Raw genomic sequence first — 19,318 nt, forward strand, 5'->3', positions numbered from 1 at the left:
AATCCCCTTAGGTCCCCAGAGATCACTAATCCCAGTATCTCATGAATATGTTATTTTTGTGGCAAAAGGGACTTTGCATATGTGATTAAGAATCTTGCAATAGGGATAGCATCCTGGATTTTCCAGGTAAGTTAAGATTATCACATAAAGGTCTTTATAGGTGAAAGAGGCACAAGGAACACAGGAGGTACAGAAGCAGAGGTCTGAGCCATATAGTTGCTGATGGGTTCATGAGCCAAGGAATGCAGGCGGCCTCTGGAAGCTGGAAAAGGCAACAAAACAGATTTTGCCTGAGCCTCCAGAAGGAATCAGTCCTGCCGACACCTTAAATGCCATTTCCTCAGGGAGGACATTCCTATGACCCAGACAAGTTCAGCACCCCAAGTTGCAGAATCATTTATTCATTTAAAGAATATTAAATCTAAATCCAGAAAGATAGTATTTGTTTTCCATCTTTCTTCCCCCCCTCATTACTGGAGATGGAACTCAGGGAAATTTTGGCCTCACACGTGCAATCCCCCTGACTCAGCCTCCCAAGTCCCTGGGATCACAGGTATGTGCCATGCTACCCAACTTCCATTTTCTTAATGTAGTGGAATAAATGAAGAAAAACTGTAGAACTAAGTTTCCATATCAGAGAGTCTGTGAAGGGTCCACGAAGAATGAGGTGGGAGATTCTAACTCAAGATGCTTGGAGACAGGTTCCAAGGGTTCTTGCTGTGTCTGGGCACATCAGTGACTCCTTATAGCTAAGATGAAAATATGGCTTCACATTCTTTTTTCTCCTCAAAAGAAAAGTGATGTATTTCCAATCGTCTCTTACTGTTCTAGAAGTTTTGGCTCAACTCTTCATTCCAAAGAATTATATTGGGGGGAATAGTGACACCTAGAACCATTAACCTCTCTCACCCCCAAATCTTCACAAGTGGGAATGCATCATAGTCAGAGTCATGAGTCATCAATATTATCCCAATGAATTATCATCTTCTTCATCCTAAAATATTTACTCAGTCTTCTGTGTAAATCCCCCTGAGATCCAAAGCAGGAAAAGGAAACTTACTTATTTTTAATGTGATGCTGCGGATAGAACCCAGTGCTTCACATATGCTAGGCAAGAGCTCTACCACTGAGCTACAACACCATCCCAACAATTTCCTTTCTTATGATGATGGAGTGTTTTGGGGTTTCTTTGCATGATGATGGAGTATTGTCTGGGGTTTAGGTCTGGCTTAGTCAGAGTGGACCTGGTTTTAATATGGCCAGGTATGGTGACACACACCTGTAATCTCAGTGGTTTGGGAGGCTGAGGCAAGTTCAAAGCCAGCCTCAGCAAAAGTGAGGTGCTAAGCAACTTAGTGAGACCCTGTCTCTAAATAAAATACAAAGTAGGGCTAGGGATGTGGCTCAGTGATTGAGTGCCCCCATGTTCAATCCCTGGCACCCCCCACCAAAAATAAAATGATGGAGGATATGTTTCAAAATGGCATTGCCTATATCAAATTCTATCTAACATCTTTCTCAAAATAAAAAGGGCTGGGGATATGACTCAGTGGTTAAGCACCCCCTGGGTTCCATGTCTGGCACACACACAAAAAAAGAAATACGCATCAGGATATTATTAAACTCAACATGTTTTTTTTTTTAAATATATTTTTTTAGTTGTAGTTGGATACAGAATCTTTATTTTATTTTTATGTGGTGCTCAGGATTGAACCCAGGGCCTTGCACATGCTAGGCAAGCCCTCTACCACTGAACCACAACCCCAGCCCCCTCAACATGTCTTTAACATTCAAAACCTAAACTAGCTGGTCACAGTGGAGCATGCCTGTAATCCCAGCAGTTCAGGAGGCTGAGACAGGAGGACCACTAGTTCAAAGCCAGCCTCCACAACAGCAAGGCACTAAGCAACTCAGTGGGACTCGGTCTCTAAATAAAATACAAAATAGGGCTGGGGATGGGCCTCAGGGTTGAATGCCCCTGAGTTCAATTCCTGGTACAAAAAAAAAAAAAAAACTAAATTTAGACTTATTTTCAGGTGATGAATATTTTGTTTGCCCCTCTCTTCACTCTTCTCCACCTGTTCTGTGACAAAGCCCACACCGTTGCATCAAATCCTCCAGTTACCTGGGTTTGATCTGGGTAGGAAATCAGAAGCCAGGAGGAGAGTGAGGTTGGGGTATTTCCCCAGCTTCCTCTGCCAGGTCCTTACAAAATAGCTGAGTCCCTCTATTGAAAGCTACAGATCCTATTGGTGGCACACTGGGACATAGTATCACAGGAGAAGAGACCTCTATGGAGAAAGATCCAAGGAGTCCCCTCAGGGGAGGGGGACCAGCAGGGTTCGTGGTGTACATAACAGAAAAGAAGTTCAGCGCAAGCCAGACAGAGGCATGGACAGAGGTTGATTCAGGAGTAAATGCACACTCAAGGGGGATGTTGGCTGTCTCCAGAATGAGAAGCCCCTCCTTGGGTTGGGGGTCAAATATTGATTGAAGGGCTATTGGGGAAAGGACTGGAGGTGAAGCAGGATGGAGCCACACTTGTTGGTGCCAGGTTTTCCTGCGCTTGTCTGGGTTTCCCTCATTTCACAAGGGCATGTCACTCTAGATTTACAACTGCACTTTCTGCATCTCAATGGCTCCGAGGCATTTCCTTTAGGACTCAGTACATCTCTCCCTTTATCTTAGATTTTTTAAAATATTTTTAGTTGTATATGGACACAATACCTTTTATTTATTTGCTTGTTTATTTTATTTATTTATTTTTAGTTGTAGATGGACACAATACCTTTATGTTATTTCTTGACTTTTATGTGGTGCTGAGGATTGAACCCCGTGCCTCACACATGCTAGGCAAGTACTTTATCTCTGAGCCAAACCCCAGCCCTTCCTTGCCCTAAAACTTTTTATCTCAAACCACCCAGATTTTTTTTCAGGAATGAATTCCTTTCCCTAATTGCTAGGAGTACAGCTAAAAGATAATCCTAGGGCTGGCTCAGTGCTACAGCACTTGCTTAGCATGTGAGGCACTGGGTTCAGTTCTAAGCACTGCAGAGAAATAAATGAATGAAGGTCCATCAACACCTAAAAAAATTTTTTTAATTAAAAAAAAAAAAAAGATGATCCTTCCAGATACTAGCCCTTGTAGAGAGGGAAACCAACATCCAGCTCAACATAGTCATATAAAGACCCAGCCTGCCATTTTGTCCAGATTCACACAAGTTCTGAATGGTCATCCCAGCTGCAAGCCTCCCATGGGTTGGCGGAGGCCTTTATTAAGGCTGCGTGATCACTCTCCCTCTGGCATTGGTGCCAATAGCACTCAACAATAAGTGTTCCAGATTGTATTTCCACCTCAAACTCTGCTCTCTGAAGGACCCAGCGTGGGACAGTGGTTCTCTCCAAGCACCTTCCCTCTGAGAAACTCAAACTCACCGAGATTATAGGTCACATGGAGGGGCTGGGTCCTGGCTACCACAGTGGTAGAGGGCTTGCCTTGCCCTGTGAGATGCTTCTTTTGATCCTCGGCACCATACAAAAAAAAAAAATAAAGATATTATGTTCATCTACAGATAAAAAAATTTAAAAAGAGGTGACATGGAGAAGGCTTGAGACTATGTGATGAGGGTGAGAGGGTCCCAGCCACCCCCCCACCCCCACCCCTCCGCTTCTCCGGCTCCAGCCCCTGTCTGACCACAGCCACGTGAGAGGTACTGAGTGAGAACTGCCCCGTGAGCCCCTCCCAAACTCCAGGACCACAGAAATCGCAAGAAACCAAAAACTGATTTCTATAGCTTTAAACATCTAAATTTGGGGTTGTACAAAGATAACGATTGTTAATTGTTATTGTCAATAATTGGAACAACTTCCTAAAACACACTTTTTCTGATGGAGACTGTCTAGTACCCTTTTTGCTTTGTGACATGAGGGGTGACAATTATCTCACTCTTCTTAGCTTTGCTTTTCTTCTACCTTAAGGAAATAATTTTCCCTCCTCTAAATTCTCAGAGCTTATTAATCATCTATTCATTCAGCATTTATCTTATGCTCCCTTGAAGTATCCCATGTATGTTATTTAGTTCTGTTTTCTCCCAACCAGACTGGAATGTCCTAGAGAAGGAGCCAGTCATCAACTTGGCTGTTTTCTGGCATCAACTCTCAGGACTTGGCACAGCGCTGCGCATAGGTACTCAAGGCATGTTCAATGACTGATGTATCTCAAATATCTCTCAGGTAGTAGTCTAAATTCATGCTTACGATAGGAAATTAAGACTTTGGTTGGTGCTTTCTTAGAGAACAGGTGATGAAGTAGGAGTTGAGGATAACTGCAGACTGCTCTGCCTTTTACCTTTTTAACTTTACATTTTCCAAACCAGATAATCTGTGGTCTCAAGATAAAGCTAAGTAGCCAGGTGCAGGGGCGCATGCCTGTAATCCCGGCAACTGAGGCTGAGTCAGGAGGATCATGAGTTCAAAGCCAGCTTCAGCAAATTAGTGAGGCACTAAGCAACTCAGAGAGACCCTGTCTTTAAATAAAATATTAAAAAGGGCTGGGAATGTGCCTCAGTGGTAAAGACCCCTGGGTTCAATCCCTAGTACCAATACATAAATAAAAATAAAGCTAAGTCAGTGTAACTGATGTATTTTTTCTGGAGTTCAGACTGATTTGGAACCCCCAGAAATGTTTCTCACCCAAACTTCTGAGAAATTCCATCCCCCAAAATCCAAGGTCGTAACTGCTCCCCTTAGCTCCAGAACAGTGATCAATACTCAGCAAACAACAGCTCTAGTTGTTCCCGGTACTAATATCCTTTGGGAACTTTCTAGATCAACATCCTCTGAGGCAAGGTAGGTTTTTATATTTGTTTAGGGCCTTAGAATTAGGAGATATAGATCTATATATTTATATCTATCTATCTATCTAAAGTGAGTTGCAAAGGAAAAAAAAAAAGACTGAACCTTATTGAAGTTAAATGGTGAGGTAAATTATCTGCATAGATGGCCAGCAACAATTTCTCCCATTTCTATGCACCCGTGATCCTCTTCATATCAAGAGTAGAATCCATTTCTCCTCCCCTTAAATCTGGGCTCACCTTCTGACTGGCTTTCACCAATAAAATATAGTGGAAATAACACCATGTCAGATCTGAGCCTATCACTTAAGAGGCTGGAAGTTTCTTTCTTGCTGTTTTAGGAGCCAGTTCTCACATAAAGTCCAACTATCCTACTGGAAAGAGAGGCCACTGAAACCCTCATTATAAAGATAAAAGCCCTGGACAATGAGAGACTGTGAAGCGAGGGAGAATCCAGACATCTTCTACTGTCCCAGCCACCACTGGGCAGGTGTGGGCCAAGTGAATGAAGTCTTCTTGGATCCTTCATCCCTGTCAAGCGGCCCCAACCAGTGCTGCGTGGAGTAGAGATGGCTATTGTACCATGCCCAGCCCACATTCAGAATCTTGAGTAAATATAGCATGGTTGTTGTTCAAAACTACTAAATTCTGAGATAATAGGTAGCAGTAGGTAATTAAACAACAGCAGTAGTAGATAGCTAAAGCAAAGCTATTATAAGACCCAAGGTCTTATCATTTTAAATTAAAAAGATGAATATTTTTTAAAATATATATTTATTTTTAGTTGTAAATAAACCTTTATTTTATTTATATAAGGTGCTGTGAACTCTGGGCCTCAGGCAAGTGCTCTGAGCCACAACCCCAGCCCCTGAAGATGAATCTTAATAATTCTAGTTTCTCTGAGCAAAGTTCATATCTTTTTCTAAAAGTGACCATTACAATACTGCTTAATCTGTGAGTGCTCCCCAAAATAATAATAATAATAATAATAGTACCAAAGATCGAACCTAAGGGTGTTTAACCACTAAGCCATATCTCCAGCTCTTTTTATTTTTTTATTTTGAGACAAGCTCTTGCTAAGTTGCTTAAGACCTCACTAAGTTACTGAGGCTGGTTTTGAACTCATGATCCTCCTGCCTCAGCCTCCTGAGCTGCTGGGATTATAAGTATGTGCCATCCTGCCCAGTTAAAATATTATTCTTACTCCCTGCTTATGTTCAAAATGCCACAGCTAGATATTCAATCATATAATCCTTGTTGAGATGCAAAAACTGCAGGATAAGAAAACGTGATTCTTTTACTAAGCCTTATTTAAAGATATTTTTCAGATATTTTTGAAAAGTTTTCATTGGCATCAAGAAAACTATAAAGCCAGGCACTGTCGCACTTGCCAGCAGTCCCAGTAACTCAAAGAGCTAAAGCAGAAGAATTGGCAAATTCAAGGCCAGCCTTAGCAATTTTGCAAGACCCTCAGGAACTTAGACCATGCAGAAAAATAAAAAGAAATGAATTGTGGTGGGCTGGGATTGTGGCTCAGGGATAGAGCCCTCAACTAGCACATCCAAGGCCCTGGGTTTGATCTTCCGCACCACGTAAAAATAAATAAAATAAAGGTATTGTGTCCAACTACAACTAAAAAATAAATATTAAAAAAAAGAAATTAATTGTGGTAATGTGGTAAAGTGTCCCTGGGTTCAATCCTTAGTATACACACACACAAAAAAAAAAAAAAAGAAAGAAAGAAAGAAAAGAAGGAAGGGGAGGAGGGAGGGAGGAAGGAGTAAAACAATTGAACTACCCTACTTTTTTTTATAATTTGTAATCCTCTGTACAGACTGCCAGTACGTGGTAAAGAAAGAAATCTACATATTGTTGCAGTAACTTGATTATTGTCATCTAAATACCAAATTCTGTGGATTAGCTGCAAAACTTGTAAACTCTAGGCTGACTCACCTCCCTGTGCTACGGGAGTGCAAACTTTTTTTAACAAAAGCCAAACATAAATTTGAAGAGTGAGTCTTCTAAAATTAAAGCCATATTGAGTATCAAATATAAATTAAGTCACTGCTGTGTATATCCCAGTAATACAGATGATAAATATTGCCTTAAATGAAATTAATGGCTAGGCATGGTAGCACACACTTGTAATCCCAGCTACTCAGGAGGCTGAGGCAGGGGGATTACAAGTTTAAGGCTATCCTGGGCAGCAGAGACCCTATCTCAAAATAAAAAATAAAGAATTAGGGATGTGACTCAGTGGTAGAATGCCCCTGGGTTCAATCCCTAATACTGAAAAAAAAAAAAAAAAGTATAACTTTGGTCATAAGGTTACTTTCAAAAACAACTGTCGGTGGCAGCGTGCTTGCCCAGCACCTGTGAGGCACTGGATTTGATCTTTAGCACCACAAAAAAATAAACAAATACAATAAAGGCATGCTGTACATCTACAACTACAAAACAACAACAACAACAAACTAGAAACTTCTGGTTAAACATGGAAATTTGAGGGGGGGAGGGTGCTGGGGATTGAACTCAGGGGCACTTAACCACTGAGCCCCACCCCCAGCCCTATTTTGGATTTTATTTAGAGACAAGGTCTCACTGAGTTGCTTAGCACTTTTGCTGAGGCTGGCTTTGAACTTGAGATCCTTCTGCCTCAGCCTCCTGAACTGCTGGGATTACAGGTCTGAGCCACTGTGCCCTGGAAATTTTAGTACATATTTTCCTCCATTTCTTCCAAATCTTACTAACATGACTTTCAAACAATAAGATCTAAATATAAAAGAACAAAAGAGGACTGGGAATAGAGCTCAGTGGTAGAGCACTTGCCTAGAACTGGTTGGATCCACAGCACTACATAAAAATAAATAAATGAGTAAAATAAAGGTATTGTGTTCATCTACAACTAAAAACATTAATAAAAATAAAAAATATAAAAGAACAAAGACTGAGCACAGCCAAACTATGGAAGCAGGCTAGATATTCATGGACAGATGAATGGATAAAGAAAATGTAGGATAGGGCTGGGGCTGGGGCTCGGTGGCAGAGCACTTGCTAAGCATGTTTGAGGCCCTGGGTTCCATCCTCAGCACCACATAAAAACAAACAAATAAAATAAAGGCATTCTGTCCACCCATTACTACAAAAAAAAACTTTTTAAAAGAAAAGAAAATATAGGGATATATACACAAAGGAGTTCTAGTCAAACATAAAGAAGAATGAAATGAAAATGGATGGAATTTGAAAACATCATGTGAAGTGAAATAAGCTGAACCAGAAGGTTAAGGGTCACATTTTTCCTTCATACATGGAAGCAAGAAAGTAAAAAGAAGAAAGCCAAGGAGTCTCATGAAAATCAAAGGGAGACTAGAGAGGAAAGGGACCGGGGGCGGGAGAAGGACAGGGAAAAGAATGAGATTGGCCCAATTACATTGTTATATCGCGTGCAGGTGCAGATAGGTAACCGTGATCCCATCATCATGTGTTATCACACTGCATCAGCAAAAATATGAGGGAAAAGGACAAGTCATGAGAGGACCCAGCAGAACCTTGGAATCTGTAAAACAAAGCAACAGTGTGATTCGGACTGTGGTTTCTTGATTCTGACGTCTTCCTTTTTGTGAAGAAGAGCTCAGTCAGTGTAACAGGGCCTTTCTTAGCGCTTTGTTCATCGACTCTAAATGGACTGTTCCATCAGTTCCACCCCTTGCTCCTGAGAGGGGAAGCCTGCCTGCCACCACTCTGCTCTGTGCCTGCACCCTGACATCCCCCTCACTCAGGCCGCCTGATTCTCAGGGGCAGTTACCGTCACACTGAAATTCATTCTCCAATCTGGCCCCTACAGTAAAAAAGTAGATATGTGGCCATCCATATTTATTTTTTGCTTTATTTCCCCACCTGTTTGGGACTGGAAGGAAAAAGGAATGCCATCATTGGGATCCCTTCACCCCTCCCTAGTCTAGAGGTGATTATCTTAGCAGAGAGGAGAAAATTGAAACCTCCCCACAAGAGGTTCAGGGCCAAACTGATTTACGTCCGATAACCCACAAAATTTCCAAGGCACTAAGAACTCTTGAGGTGAGGGTGAAGGTAGAGCTAAAACAGAATACGGTCAAAGGTTTATTGAAAGAGGGAATTTCAGTTCCTAACTCTGGTCTACAGAGATCAGAGAGTTACTCTAAACTCCACCGAGCCACGTTGGATGGAGGGAGCAGAAGAAGTGAAAGTTTCTGTGAGAACGTGAGAAGCCTCCCTCTCCACCCCAACCAACGCTTTTCTCTCTTTCATTCATCTTATAATTGAAGTGTAACTTGAGGTCAAAAGTTAGAAGTTTCTTCTCTGAAGAGAATGGTAGGAAATGGCCAGATATGGTCATCCCTTCACCTTGCAGTCTACCAACCGACACCTTCCAGACCTGATCATAAACACCTGAGGGCTGCAGTCTGAGGTATGAATGAAAAGGCAAGGATCACCAAATATTTTAGAAGGGGTCTGGCAGAAAATCAGAAACCCCAAATAAACAAATTCAAAAAAGAACTCCGAAGAAACAGAGGCAGGGCAGGGAGCAGGAGGAAATAAAGAAAAGAATGTTATTTCATGAGACAGGGACTGTAGTTCTGTGGTAAAGCATTCTCATGCTGGGCGCAGTGGTGCACACCTATAATCTCAGTGGCTTGGAGGCTGAGGCAGGAGGATCCCAAGTTCAAAGCCAGTCTCAGCAACAGTGAGGCACTTAGCAACTCAGTGAGACCCTGTCTCTCAATTAAATACTAAAATAGGGCTGGGGATATGGCTTAGTGGCCAAGTGCCCCTGAGTTCAATCCCTGGTATCCCTACCTGCCCCCCCCCCCCAAATTCTCATACTATAACTAACAGCAATGTGATCTGGAAAACTGAAAAAAAAATATTCAAAGGAATTCTGACCACCCTCCTCTCCCTAATTACTTTGACATTAATCCTTGAGCACTTTTGTGTTTTCTTAAGCAGCTGTAGTACTAAAGTGTTAAACAACAAACATGTAATACTAAATGTGATTTCCTATCAAATTAGAATCTGAGGTCTACATTACTTCAGTTATGTGCAAGGTCATTTGCTTTTCTAGAAAATCTGATTCCACCTATTCCTGTCTCCTCCCTGATTCTTTCTTAGCCATTAGTTACCTCTTGTACTGCTTGCAGTTCTGTTGTAACCATTCTTGGTTTGGGGGTTTTTAAAAATCCAACTCCCTCCTTTATTTAACTCCACCACACAAACTCAGAGCAATTAACAGGTTCCTATAATGTTTTAGAGTAGTGAGTTTAAATATCTAAGTTAAGACCCTTTAAGACAAGACAAACAAGAACCTGAACACTTTTGATTCTGACATTCACATTTCACTGCATTTGCTAGGACAGGAGATGGCGCCAGAAGGCAGTGGAATGGCTTGGTTTTAGTAGTTTAGCCAACCCCAGGAAGAGAAAAAGACTGGAACGGGAGAAGTCAGCACTGAAACAAAGATGCCAGGGTTTGAATAGAAACTATCATTTAAAACAAAATAATCAGGGGGCTGGGGTTGTGGCTCAGCAGTAGACTGCTCACCTAGCACATGCCAGGCCCTGGGTTCGATCCTCAGCACCACATAAAAATAAATAAATAAAATAAATGTATTGTGTCCAGCTACAACTGAAAAATAAATATTTAAAAATCATAATAGGGGCTGGGATGTGGCTCAATCGGTAGCGCGCTCGCCTGGCATGCGTGCGGCCCGGGTTCGATCCTCAGCACCACATACCAACAAAGATGTTGTGTCCGCCGAGAACTAAAAAATAAAGATTAAAAATTCTCTCTCTCTCTCTCTCTCTCTCTCTCTCTCTCTCTCTCTCTCTCTCTCTCTCTCACTCTCTCTTAAAAAAAATAAAAATAAAAATTATAATAATTAGGGTTATCTTGACACGTACTCCATGTCAGCAAGACTAGAAAGCAACAATGGATGTATTCACAATAAAGCCAAAGATCAGAATAACATCAAATCCCCAGTTGAGGATGCTCACCGCCTTTCTCCCTCTCTCCTAGAAACAAAAGCAGCCGTCTGTTTGGGAGCATGAGCACCCAGAGGGGCTGCTCACTCAGGAGTGGAAAGTGCTGATTTGGGGCTAAGATATCTTTGTGAAATAATGTTCAACTGTACAGAAAAAAAATAAAATAAAAAATAGCCCACCACAGTGAAATTCTTCCCAGAAGGAATCACACTGGAAACATTTTTTTTTAAAGAGAGAGTGAGAGAGGGGGAGAGAGAGAGAGAATTTTTAATATTTATTTTTTAGTTCTCGGCGGACACAACATCTTTGTTGGTATGTGGTGCTGAGGATCGAACCCGGGCCGCAAGCATGCCAGGCGAGCGCGCTACCGCTTGAGCCACATCCCCAGCCCCTGGAAACATTTTAAATTTAAGAAATTCACAGATTAGCCAGGAGGTGGCGCCTGTCAAGACGTGCCACCTGCCTTGGGACACTGACTCCCGATCCCGCAGGCTCCAGAGGACTGTCCTGGCAGAGGTCATTCAATGCAGACTTCTTTCCTACTGTGTGAAAGATATTTCTGCTTTTTTGTGGTGGTGGTTCCTCTGTATTAACCACTCTGATTCTGAAGAAATCGGATTTAAACTTTTGTATTCTTCATAGATGGGATGGATAGATGAGTCTTTGGGGAAACTTCAAAACAGAAAACTTTTCTGTAAGGGAAAAATAATTTCAGAGGGAGATGAGAAAATAAAAAAGGAAAGGACATCTGAAAACAAATGGCTCTGTTTGGCAGAGCCATCCCAGGGGACAGGAGGGCGCAGCTAGCGCCTGCTGCAGGAGCTGAGGATCCAGCACATGCATTATTCCCTTCCTTTGGCTTTTATCCTGCTCCCTTATTTAGCTTCGGCTCCCTTTGTTTGGGCTGTTTATTGCCACTCAGAAGGAGCAAAGAGGACAGAGGGAGCTCAAATGGGTGCATCCTTCAGGCTAGTGACCCTGGTGAAGGGTATGGAGGAGAAAGATCTGAAATTATCTGTGGGCTTTCACATTCCCTAATGAGGGATTTAGGATGTACATTCCGATCGGGATTTCCAGTCCTGTGGGGGAGCACACACCAGCCCACATTCCTGAGACGCGCCGCCTCTGTGCTCCGCTGGCCCGGCTCCACAGTGGCAAGTTTCACTCAGTCCCACTGTCCTGCCTTGGCCCCCCTGGGGCAGGAAGGAAGACCCTGGGCCACACAGACTCTCTCTGCTCTCTCCATGCTTGTTCTCTGGAGTCCGCCTTTTCTGTGATAGTGATTGTTTCCATGGTCTCCCCATCTCCCTCCAGCCCCGGCCTCTCTGCTAGGGGTCAGTGTCCTCTTAAGTGACAAAAGCCGCCCTAGATCTGGGCTCCCTGGGGAGGGAGGTGGCTGTGTCTGGCAGTTAGAGCCGCTGTCTCTCCATGGTGCTGTGGCAGCCCCTCCCCCACTGGGCACACAAATGGGCTTTATACAGCAAACAAAACCACCACCACCCCAAGCCACACAAGCACGTGGACCCAGGCCTCACCGTGGGAGGGGGTAGTGACAGGAACAGGAGGAAGACAGCGCTCCCGACAAGTTCTCCTCGTATTACTTCTCTGATTCTCCACAACCCAGGTTTCCAGACCTTGACTTCACACCTCTACCCGACCTGCACCCTGAGTCCCCAGCTCCTTCTTAACTTCTCCCCTAACTCTGACTTCTATTCCAGGGCAGCTCAGACACTGCAAGGCATTGGGAATAGGCCCCCCACCACCCAGGGTGCTACTCCTCAGGGGAGAAGCCTGGCAGGCAAATGAGAACATAGTGTCTTCTTGAGGTGGCTGCATTGAGCCCCAAAGGCCCCCTTTCTTGTCCCTGCCTGCTCCAGGGGACACCCATCTGAGGAGTATCTGCGTGAACAGCAGAGGAAAGAAGAGCTCACCCAGCTGGGCTCCTGAGCCAGGGCCAGGGCTCCGGTGAAACTCGCGCGCTCTGGCTCTGAGCGGGGCCATCCTGCATGCCTAATTGGCTATTTAAGGAGCTGCCCGCCTGCAGTCCAGGCACCCCCCCCTCCCCACGTACACCAGTCCAGAGCCACCTTAAAAGCGAGAGGCAATTGTGAAGTCACTGGCCAGCAGTGGACTGGAGACTTCAGAAAGAGATAAAGAGAGCAGAGAGAGGCAGCAAGAGATTTTTCCTGGGACCCAGAAATTCACGGTATCCCAATGAAAATCAAATTCCCTGGAAATTCAGATACAGCAAGAGAAAGAGAGATAAATATACTCAACGCCAGGAACTCTTCTTTCCTCTCTCTTCCTCAGTCTCTCCTAGTCCTTTAGTCCCCAAATTCCTGGTTCCCTGTGCCCCCTCCTGGGGATACCATGTTGTTCTTCGCCCTCCTGCTAGAGGTGATTTGGATCCTGGCTGCAGACGGGGGTAGGTACAACTGGCTGTCTGTGTGTTGGTCTGGGCTGATATCCACATGTCCCCATGTGTGCTCAGTGGGGGGAGGAGAGGTAAAAGGACGCCCAGGGGCTGGAACAATAAGCGCAGGGTTAGGGAAAAGAACATGGAGGAAACCGTTCCCTTCTTTTCCCTTTACCTTTCTAGCCCAGCTGTTGTTGGGGTCAGGGAGAAGGTGCCAGGGGCAGGCCTAATACAGACAAGAGCAGGCATCTCCTTGCAGTTTTCCAGAGGCTTTCCCCACTGTCCTAGTCGCAGGCCGCCCTGGTAGCTTCTTTACAAACTCTGCCGGGGAACTGCCCAGCTCAGACCCTGAACTCCAGCTGATCGCCTGATCACCTCACAGCTGAAGTCCTCTTTAAAAAAAAAAAAAAAAAAAAAAAAAAAAACTTTGTTTTAGTTGTAGTTGGACACAATACCTTTATTTTATTTTTATGTGGTGCTGAGGATGGAACCCAGGGCCCCACACGTGCTAGGCAAGCACGCTAGCCACAACTCCGGGCCCCCCCTTTCTTGGTTCTATGGAGAGACTAACTTCCTAGTTTTTCCTGAGAATACTAGTAATAATAGTCAACATTTGTTTGACCCTTTACAGTTTAAGGTGGATTTTCAGGAACTCCCAGGAGATGAGGTGTTCTTGGGAGAACTGACTGAGGAGCTCCAGAAGTGTCCCCAGGACACCTACACCTCTTTTTTGTGTCTCTCTCATGCCTAGCACACAGTAGGCGTGCAATGGTTTCTTAGAACAAGGCAAAGAGCTGCCTAGGGAGCAGAAGAATGCAAGAGGGTAACAGAACAGGCGAGCCAAAATTTCATCTGAGGAGAAAGGAAAAAAATAGGGAAAGAAAGGAGGCGTAGAATGACTGTGTTGAGGATTTGGTGGGGGGAAAAGGGCCCCAGGGGATTCCCTCTGTTGGGGTGGCCCACAGACTGGTAAATAAGAGGTTGCCTCCAGCCGTTTCTTGGGCTGCTTTTCAAAGTTGTCGGAGCTGAGGGATGGGCCAGTGGAATAGACCCAAGAGATCCAAGACTTCTTACAAGTCTGAGAGAGGGGGAAAGAGTTTAGGGTTTTCTCCGGAGTTTCTGGCCATTTTAATATTGCCGCAAAAATCCGCAAGGCCTCCCTCTTCCCCTTGAAGCAGTTTGGCCCTGTGTGGGGCTGGGCCAGCAGACCCCCGCCTGTCAGCCAGAGACAGGACTGCAGAGAGCCTGCAGAGAGCCTGGCATGTGGCCCGCTGGCAGCTCTCCTTTTTACATACAATGCTTCATTTTCATCCTGTCCCTGCAGCCTGCAGCCTATGCCCACCCACCACCCTCAACCTAGAGTAGACCCTGCCTTGACTCCCACCTCTCCAGAGACAGCAGGGACAGCAGGGATCTTAGGTAATGGGGAGTTTCCTCTAGAGCTAGTGGGATCAGAAGGGAAGAATTTCAGTGTTAATTCACAGATCAGTGCCTTCCTTTATGCAATGCTTCAAGGCAAAAGAATGATTCTCCCTTCTGCTCTCAGTAGCAGCCCCCCACCCAACACACATACAGAACAGCAAAATTCTTTCCCTTCTTCTTTTTCTGGTCCCTTTCCTCCAAACCTTCTGCCCATATTCTCACCTCACCCCACCCCAATCTTCTGTTAGATTGACTTGGCCCAGGCTGGATTGAGGGTTGGGCTGATGGCACATTTAGACCCAAGTTAATTTTAGTCTCCAGGCTTTATTTCTCCATTCCCCTTCCTCCTTTACTCAGCAAGCACCAGCTGAGCCTGGCTGTGATTTTAAATAGGCCCCCCCGACCTTTCGGCTGAGGTGTCGGGTTTCAGGGCTTCCTTTGGGAAGTGGAGTGGAAGGCGGAGGGGGAGGGGAAGTGGTACCCAGGGCCCCTGGGAGGGGAGGGTGGAAGCCAGGGCCCTGCCCCAGTCTGCAATGGTTGTAACCCAAATTACTCTGTCTTGCAGGTCACCATTGGACATATGAAGGTGAGAACAGAACTCCAGGCGGCCTGTCAACACCCTTCTAACCCTGGGACCTCCTCACCTGCAGGAAGACTTATCCTGGGGTGGGGAGCAGTTTCCTTTAGCTTTGCACACTAACGCCTCCCTTCCCCATCTCCCCTTGGCCTGGGCTGTGCATGTATTGTGATTTGTAGACCCTGTTGTAATCATTAAATCCCACACCTCCTGATTCAGCATAAAAGTCAGTTGAGTCCTCAATAAATCAGTGTGGGAGTGAGGGAGTTGGTGTGGAAAGAAAACTGGGTGGGGAGAGGATCTCGGAGCTTAGCTGCTATTCTCTTGGCTCTCTGAATTCTTCTCAGTCCTATTCCCAACCTGCTTTTGGAACTGGGACAGAGCTTGAGATGAGGAGTGAGGAAGAGTAGCAGGTTAGTTTGTGACCTTAGGGGAGGTGGAACTCTATTCCTCTGAACTTCTGACAAACGACTTAACAAAACTCCAGTCTCAGTGCAAATTTCAGTGTGAGAGCAAGAAATGACAAAAAGTCAAGATAGGTAGCTGAATTCCAAGACTACTTAATAGGGCACTCCAAGGAGACCTTCTCTCTAGGATCATTTATTTCCCCTCATTTTATCATTCCTACTCTAATTCTACCTCTCTGGGCATTCAGGCTATCTATCCATCTCCTCTTCCCCTCATTCAGCTTTCTTGTCCTCAAACTACAGGTAAGAGCTACCACTTCACATGTACCAGGGTAACTGGGGAGTCATCTCTGCCTCTGGGTAGGCAAGGGAACTGCAGCGTAGAGTCCAGTGGGACTGCTACTTGTCTCTCCCCGGTGGGGCAAGTGCATTTCTACCTGCACACAGATGGATAACTTGGCAGGGGTGTGTTGAAGGGTGGCTGGGGCTGGAGGGCAGGACAAATAGCCATGGTTACCCCCACCAGGCCCACATGGTCAGGACCATTGGCCAGCCTCTTACCCTGAGTGTGGAAGCAATGCCCAGTCCCCCATCGATATCCAGACAGACAGTGTGACATTTGACCCCGAGTTGCCTGCTCTGCAGCCCCACGGATATGATCAGCCTGGAACTGAGCCTTTGGACTTGCACAACAATGGCCACACAGGTAAAAACCTAGGCTCCCAGCAGTTCAAATCTTAGGGGCCAAGAGAAAGAAGTATTTTCATAACACAAGTTTTCAGAAAGCTCCGTCCATGAATTTGGAGATATAAGAATGAGGATTGGGCTCCTGTAATCAAGGTGGGAGCTAAATGTCTCTGATCAAGCCTGAGGGGTCGACCTCATTGAGAACAGGCAAGCTGTGCTAGAAAAGCACTGGTCTAGGGAGGAATGATCTCCCGAGAAGTGGCAACCATGGGTGAGAATGACCCATGTTCCTCCACCAACTCTAACTTGCTCTTTTCCTCACAGTGCAACTCTCTCTGCCCCCAACCCTGTATCTGGGCGGACTGCCCCGAAAATATGCAGCTGCCCAGCTCCACCTGCACTGGGGTCAGAAAGGATCCCCTGGGGGGTCAGAGCACCAGATCAACAGTGAAGCCACGGTTGCAGAGGTATCAGAGAACAAAGAGCTCGGACGAGGACCCAAGGGATGACACAGGGATGACTGGTTCTGGGGAAGGAATCTGGACACTAGGAAAAGCCCTACTGGGGGAACAAGGACAAGTGTTGGGGACAGATTTGGAGCATGCTGGGGGTTGCAGTGGTGGATAGGTCAAGGCCTTGGAGGGAATGGGGTAGAAAAGCATTAAATGATTCCATCCCTCTCCCTTCCCTCAGCTCCACATGGTGCATTATGACTCCGATTCCTATGGCAGCTTGAGTGAAGCTGCCCAGAGGCCTCAGGGGCTAGCTGTACTAGGCATCCTAATTGAGGTCAGTGGCCCCCAGTCCCTCCCAGCTCTCTTTCCACTTCCTCTGCGTCCCTTAGGCCTATTTCATTGCTGGCCTCCTTCCTAACCACAGGCAACAATACCTCCTGACCACCTATTCTGTACATAAATGTCTCACTCCCAACACGGACTCATTCCACACTCTCCTTTTCCTCCCCTTCCAGGTGGGTGAGACTGAGAATCCAGCTTATGAACACATTCTGAGTCATTTGCATGAAATAAGACATAAAGGTGAGAACTAAAAATCTATAGTGAGATTAGACTTTAGGAATACTTTTTAAAAATGACCTAGGCTGGGCCTGCTGGCACACACCTGTAATCCCAGCATCTCTGGAGGATGAGGCAGGAGGATCACAAGTTCAAAGTCAGCCTCACTCAGCACCTGCAAGGTGCTAAGCAACTCAGTGAGACCCTCTCTATAAATAAAATACAAAATAGGATGGGGATGAGGCTCAGTGGTTAGGTGCCCCTGAGTTCATTTCCCGGTAGCCTCCCCACAACCAAAAAAAAAAAAAAAAAAAAATGTCCTAAGAGGTTTTGGGAGGCAGCAATTTCAGGGCCTGTGGGTTTTGCTTTGGAAACCCTGTCTAGGTAAGTCAGAGTACAGCAAGATGAATCCTACTCTGTTCTCCCCAGATCAGAAGACTTCAGTGCCTCCCTTCAATGTGGGAGAGCTGCTCCCCCCACAGCTGGAGCAGTTCTTTCGTTACAATGGCTCACTCACAACTCCTCCCTGCTACCAAAGTGTGCTCTGGACAGTCTTCAATCGAAGGGCCCAGATTTCAATGGGACAGGTGAGTAATGAAAAGGTAAAGGAAGAAAATTTTAACTCCAGACCCTTTCCCATCCCAAAAGTGACTTCTCCCACTCTTCTCAGCTGGAAAAGCTTCAGGAGACATTGTTCTCCACAGAAGAGGAGCCCTCTGAGCCCCTCATTCAGAACTATAGAGCTCCCCAGCCTCTCAATCAGCGGACTGTCTTTGCTTCATTCACCCAAGGTGACTCTCCAAGGCTCAGAAGAGAAGGGAAATCAGGGACTCAATGACAGGAACTAGGGAACACCGGAGACAGAAAAAGCTAAAAGGGGAAGGGGTTTCCAGTACTTACTTGGACTGGGAACCACCCCCAGCCCTGGGTGCCCAGGTGATTTTCCCAGGCATAAAAGCAGCAGGCTGCTTACAGTTGGGATGGACTCTGAAGCCCCACTGACCCAAGTTTTCTTCCTCTACAGTGGGATCCTTGTATACCACAGGTAAGACAGCCCTACCCAGGAACTAAGAGACAGGAGGGAAAAAGCAAGTCGGGGGAAAGTTCAGTGTTAGTCCTAGGCTGACACCTTCCATGGTTGTCTCCCGCAGGTGAAATGCTGAGTTTAGGTGTGGGAATCTTGATTGGCTGTCTCTGCCTTCTGCTGGCCGTTTATTTCATCGTTAGAAAGATTCGGTGAGGTCCTACTTTCCATTCCTGCAGTCCTTTCTTTTAAAAAGTATTCTCATATTTCACCTCTAATTGCTTCACTGAGGACACTAGCCACTCCCATGAACAATCATTCCCCCTTCCAGAAAGAAGAGGCTGGGAAACCGGAAGAGTGTGGTCTTCACCTCAGCACAAGCTACCACGGAAGCCTAAGTTCCGAGACATCACGGATGCCTTTCCTTTGTGCCTGTCGGGGAGCCTCTAAAGTGGGGTGCAGGGGCTGGACAGAAAATACTACTAGGAGTTGTAGGCAGACACCCCTCCTTTTCTGGACATCTCTCACACAGAGGTAAGGACGAGATTCTCATTCAAGGAAGAACAGCAGAGCCTTTAGCCTTTGGCCTCTCAAAACATGTAGGAGGACACCAGGAGACCCCCGTGTATTAACACAGCGGGCAAACTATGTTCAGTTGTAGGTGAAGTTGAAGATGTGCCCCAAGTCTCCACCCCTCGCCTTTTTGTCCCTTCCCCTAGATACACTGCAGGATCTCCCCCATGGAAAAAGGGCTGCCGCTGGGGTTACATATTTTTGTTCAGTATAATTGGAAATTAAAGTTTCTGACCTTAATTCTGGCCTATCCTTTAGGGTTCCTGGGAGTGGGAGAGGTCCTTAACCCCTCAGGTGGTAGAGACAGGCAAAGGACATAGAAAAAGAAG

At 45.5% G+C, this 19,318-nt stretch overlaps 1 protein-coding gene and 1 long non-coding RNA gene across 4 annotated transcripts in view; one reads left to right on the top strand and one right to left on the bottom strand.

The window, feature by feature from the left end:
- Positions 1–19,318, bottom strand: part of LOC308656238 — a 182,792-nt gene that overhangs the window by 129,398 nt on the left and 34,076 nt on the right. The window lies entirely within an intron of this gene.
- Positions 12,938–19,229, top strand: CA14 (carbonic anhydrase 14). Of its 3 annotated transcripts, none has more exons than XM_081307392.1 (12): positions 12,938–13,076; positions 13,181–13,295; positions 15,274–15,294; positions 16,219–16,398; positions 16,704–16,846; positions 17,073–17,168; positions 17,350–17,416; positions 17,822–17,979; positions 18,063–18,183; positions 18,417–18,437; positions 18,544–18,628; positions 18,748–19,229. In XM_081307392.1, the coding sequence occupies exons 2-12, from the start codon at positions 13,241–13,243 to the stop codon at positions 18,812–18,814; spliced, it is 1,014 nt and encodes a 337-aa protein (XP_081163518.1). In that variant the 5' UTR covers positions 12,938–13,076; positions 13,181–13,240; the 3' UTR covers positions 18,815–19,229. The 3 variants fall into 3 exon arrangements, with proteins under 3 accessions (XP_081163518.1, XP_081163519.1, XP_081163520.1); XM_081307393.1 differs by lacking the exon at positions 12,938–13,076 and adding an exon at positions 15,941–15,995 and having other exon boundaries at positions 13,168–13,295; XM_081307394.1 differs by lacking the exon at positions 12,938–13,076 and adding an exon at positions 15,974–15,995 and having other exon boundaries at positions 13,168–13,295.

Source organism: Spermophilus citellus (assembly GCF_964194105.1).
Source record: "Spermophilus citellus genome assembly, chromosome: 9".
Classification (NCBI taxonomy): domain Eukaryota; kingdom Metazoa; phylum Chordata; class Mammalia; order Rodentia; family Sciuridae; genus Spermophilus; species Spermophilus citellus.

Bases quoted from the DNA above. Each gene is read 5' to 3' on its own strand.
- CA14 (XM_081307392.1), top strand. From the start codon at position 13,241: ATGTTGTTCTTCGCCCTCCTGCTAGAGGTGATTTGGATCCTGGCTGCA. The intron at 15,295-16,218 runs GTGAGAACAGAA...TACCCCCACCAG, and splicing joins TCACCATTGGACATATGAAG to GCCCACATGGTCAGGACCAT. The intron at 16,399-16,703 runs GTAAAAACCTAG...TTTTCCTCACAG, and splicing joins GCACAACAATGGCCACACAG to TGCAACTCTCTCTGCCCCCA.